Source organism: Phaenicophaeus curvirostris, chromosome Z, assembly GCF_032191515.1.
Source record: "Phaenicophaeus curvirostris isolate KB17595 chromosome Z, BPBGC_Pcur_1.0, whole genome shotgun sequence".
In the NCBI taxonomy this organism is placed as follows: Eukaryota; Metazoa; Chordata; class Aves; order Cuculiformes; family Cuculidae; genus Phaenicophaeus; species Phaenicophaeus curvirostris.
In genome coordinates this window covers 67,649,878-67,654,190 of record NC_091431.1, presented here as the reverse complement: position 1 = coordinate 67,654,190, position 4,313 = coordinate 67,649,878, and the positions used below count along the sequence as shown (strand labels likewise).

Here is a 4,313-nt window from a genome sequence, read left to right as displayed (position 1 = left end):
TTCTTCAGAACTGCCTAGAGGCCACAAGCAGCCCTCTAAGTTGAAGGATTTCCCCTACTATGGACAAATACAATGCAAAGAAGGGAATAAAGGGCAAGCTACCTCTCTAGCCAGAGGAAACCACTCAGGAACTCACCTCCAGTCCTTTTCAGAGCCTAGAAAAATGGCTTTGAAACTTACCCCTTATTCTGAGATCGTGGACATAGACTCTAAGGCGGTCCTGAGAGCTACTGTTGCCTGTGCAGTTTATAGGCACCCCATGTCTGCCAGTTCCAGTGTGAACAAAGCACTCAGAAAATATAATATGAAACTGATAACACTTGAACCTCTGAAACTTTAAATTAGATTAAAACAACGACAAAGCAGAAATGTAAGAACTGTCTTTATTCTGTGTTATTATAAAAGAAGAAGATCTAATCTGAAAACAACTTCCCACACAGGAGAAGCCACAGCAAACAGGGCTCAATGCAAATGACCGCTAGAGTTCATGAAGGGTTTTGCTTAATCTGGTAATAGAGAGAATCAGAAAAGCACCTTCTCCAAGATGAATCCTGATAGGAGTGGGAAGAAGAGGGCGTTTGGAGGGGCAAACCCAGAACTCACTTTGTGCAAAAGAGAAGCTGGTTTGCATTGGAACTGCCTTAACTTTATGTCCATCATCCCCAGATTGGTTTTTGCATTTTTTGCAATACTGCATTCAGAAATGGTGGTACAGCCCTTTATGGCAGCTTTTAGAGACAGTCCACCTAGACAGGGGAAGAAATATGTGCCATGCATTAGGGGAACCAATCTCCATAGCTATTCCCTCCCTGGCCAGCAAGTTCAACATTTCCACCCCAGGAGCTGCCCATTCCTTATGAAGTAAGGAACACCCCTGCCCTTTTTTAGCTTTAAGCATGTTCTCTTTCAGTTCCATGTCTCTTCCTCTTTATTTCCTTCACATTTTTTTCCCATATTTATTTCTATGTGATTCTTCACCTTAGACTGGTTTCACCCATTTAACCAAAATGATGAAAGACAGCCCCAAATAAAAGGCAGTTACCTGAATTCATTAATCCAGCAAGGTCAATGCACTGGGTTTCCAATCCTGTGCAGTTAACGATTTCATCACTACACTGAAAGGAGTCCACACTGTAGCAGGCAGGACACTGGTATCCATTGGGCACATTGTTCTCTGGTGGCACTGGAAGAAAAGAGATGGGCCGTAACTGGTTTTAATGAGAGAAGAAGAGCAACAAGCCAGGTGAAGGCTTAGCCTGGATAGCCTCACCTCAAGTGAGGAGAGACAGAGAGGGGATGGCGTATAAGGAGAAATGGAGCTTACTTGAGATAGACATTTTCTGACACTCACTGCCCTTGCAGCAAGCTAAGAGGCTCCTTGCTTTTACCTTCCCGTAGTTCATAGTGATAGGGTCAAGCTGGCAAACACTGGATGGCATGCAGGTCTTGAAGAATGAAGGGATTGCCATTCCCCCTGTAATGAAGCGGAATGCAGCACCAAGTCCTTAACCACAAGGTAACTCCCTTCCCCCTCCCATTAGTTCCTACAGCAGCAACTTCTGGGCAGCCATCCTGGGGCCTGTGAAAGGTCTAGGGGCAGCAGAGTGACCCCTAGAAGCAGCAATGATGATCCTAGTGATCCCCTCAGAGCAACAAGTGTGCCATCACATCTGAGCCGCTAGTGAGGAATTTCTCCTTCTCCACATTGTTTGAAGGCAGGAGGAAAGCATAACTCCTCAGAACCAGCTAGCAGTGCAGCAAATGCTCACCTTAGCCAGAATGCCCCAGACACAGAGCTTATGAGGTGACCCACACACCTCTGACCTGCAGTCCCCACCTCTTCAGGCACAAGTCTATTGCAGCCACAAGCATCCAGATACAGGCAAGTCCAGTCTTTCCCATGGACCAAACCCAAAAGGTGTAAGAAGGAGCAGATCAGTTACACTGCAGTCTACCGAGGACCCATCAACTCTACAAGGAGGAAAGAGGAGGCAATTCATGCACTGGAACTACTAGCACCGAAGTTGGTAGGATATAAGATAAACTCCATCCTAAAAGCCAACAGCTGCATGAATAAAGTTGAGCAATGACTGAGATGGCGCCATTAACACAACCAAGTGTGGAGCTGTATCAAGGCTCAGCACCCGTCTTTGGCTTATCAACCAACTATGGGGAGAGTTCTGCCCTGGCAGTGCCACCAGGCTGTCTAATGCCCCTTTCCCTGCTCAAGGAAGAGAGACAGATAGAGGCTGGCTTCTCTCTCCATCCATGGCCAGCGCACCCTCAGTGCTAGATGCCAGCAGCCTTGTGTCACAGTCTAGCCTCTCAACCCAACTACTCACCTTAGCCAGAATTAAAAGCCAATATTTTCTCCTACTCTGCTGACTAAATACTTCCCTCCACAACTAGGAACCAAACCCTCCCAGAAAGAAACTGCTGCTCAAGATAGAGGAATATGAGCATTTCCCATCTTGGACCCTCCTCATCTCTGGGTTCTCTATCAGTGAAAAGGAAAACAAACATCTTACCCAAGGACTTACCATAAGGACAGAGACAGAGGTGTGGAGACAAACTCATCCCCCAGCCTCACTCCACAAGTAACATTGGCACAGAGGCATACTTGATGTCTCACCTACCTATCAAGATCTCGTGTTGAATGATGCCACAGGTATCTTCACCATCACTACAGGTTTTCATGGGGCCAGAACACCTTTTTCCCATGCTGTGACAAACCTCACACTGAAGGGAGGTCCCTGGGGAAAGAAGAAGGACACATTGCTGGGTAGCAGTCATGAAGGTTCTCATTTCCCCATTCATTGATGTTTTGGTTCAGCATTTGATCAGCACTTCCCACTTTCATCTTACCTTATTTTCCATTACATAACTCAGTTTGTGGGTTCTTTTTTACTATTTCTATAATCATTTATTGTAATACGAACTTTAATTTAGACAAGTGAGGGGAAGGCTTTTTGGGATAGAATTTTACATTTTAACCACCGATACCCAGCCAGCTTCCCTTGTGTCCTACCCAATTATGGTTTTAATTTTTTTTCTGGTTTGCTAAGGAAAGCATCCCCACAACCACCTCCACCCTGGAAGGCATTAAAGTGTCCCTAAATTCCCAGGTCCCAAATCCTCTCTTTGCAGTGAGCAGGAGCACCCAAAGGTCTGGAGATCAAGAGGCTGCCAGTGGGTGTTGACTGTGCTATGTACAAACTGTGAAATAGTGTATCTCCTTGTAGACATTAAGAGAAAACATGTTACCAATTACGTGCTGGAACGTTTTAAGCAGACCACAACACCAGGCAGTCATGAGGAAATGCTTAGAAAAGAATGGAGTATGTATTCATAGAGGACAAACAGAATGCCTTCCTTGACACACACTCATTGGGACCCAAGGGTCCAGTATGCGGGTTGAGAGCTCTAAGAAATGTGCCAGTTCCCTAAACCTTGGTGTCATGCAAGGCACCCTGCAGTGCCTGTGACATCTACATGGGATATCAGGTATGACACAATACCTCCAATACACCAGGGCTCTCCTGGAGCAGAGCTGAAGGACAGCAGAGATGACATTTAAATTTAAACTGTCACATGCCCTTGTCTTTGAGAAAAACAAATGACCCCTAAGTTTGTAGTAATTGGTATCTGGAGGTGGATTCAGCCAACCAAAGGTCTGTTTGCCTTAGAGTAACCCAAATCACTCCCATGGCTGTCCCAGATGGATCACCAGTGACCACCACGGAAGCTTAGACAGCTGGTTCACATTGTAAATGCCTACACCTTCATCTCATCTGCACATTGGCTCACAGCACAAAAGATTCCTCGAGACTGGTCACTCTTCTGCAGTGCCAATTTGTCTGGATGAGAGTTTCCTACGGCTCCAAAGGAGAAACAGCCCCATGCATTGAGCAGTTACTTCCAGGCCACTTCCACATCTCGTAGCCCCACAAGTCCCAGCAGGAAACTCACCTGGGTCCAAGAAAGCCAGGAAGAAGCTGAGACCAAGAGATATTTTCATGCTGATGGGATATAAGAACAGGCAGCTGCCAAGTCTTGCTGAACCGTGCACCACAAGAGCTTTATAAACTGGAAGGAAATGGAGCGATTGGGGGAAGTAGAGGTTCAGGAAGCGTTCTGAAGGTTATAGACGTTGCAGAGCACTGGCATCAATGTCTGGCTTTTTTTCATTTAAAGTAAAAGTTCTGCCTTTTCCTCCACACGGACAACATTGTTTGACTTTCCCTCATGTACATTATGTTGCCTGTGAGGAAAGACTGTCTTTCCTGGGACTATTTTATATGGCTCTGGTACAG

At 45.9% G+C, this 4,313-nt stretch overlaps 1 protein-coding gene across 1 annotated transcript; it reads right to left on the bottom strand.

Annotated features, from left to right (window-relative positions):
- Nucleotides 1-375: 375 nt before the first annotated feature.
- LOC138733587 (phospholipase A2 inhibitor 25 kDa subunit-like) lies at nt 376-4,085 on the bottom strand. Its single transcript, XM_069880952.1, has 5 exons — nt 3,970-4,085; nt 2,637-2,753; nt 1,325-1,474; nt 1,043-1,183; nt 376-746 (listed from the first exon to the last, which is right to left on the bottom strand). The coding sequence occupies exons 1-5, from the start codon at nt 4,016-4,018 to the stop codon at nt 523-525; spliced, it is 681 nt and encodes a 226-aa protein (XP_069737053.1). The 5' UTR covers nt 4,019-4,085; the 3' UTR covers nt 376-522.
- Between the last annotated feature and the right edge of the window lie 228 nt (nt 4,086-4,313).

What these genes read in the sequence shown, in the direction of transcription:
- LOC138733587 (XM_069880952.1), bottom strand. Translation starts at nt 4,018, where the DNA reads ATGAAAATATCTCTTGGTCTCAGCTTCTTCCTGGCTTTCTTGGACCCA. An exon ending in CCTGGCTTTCTTGGACCCAG is followed by an intron (nt 2,754 to 3,969) that starts GTGAGTTTCCTG and finishes TTCTTTCCCCAG; the next exon opens with GGACCTCCCTTCAGTGTGAG. An exon ending in TCAACACGAGATCTTGATAG is followed by an intron (nt 1,475 to 2,636) that starts GTAGGTGAGACA and finishes GCTTCATTACAG; the next exon opens with GGGGAATGGCAATCCCTTCA.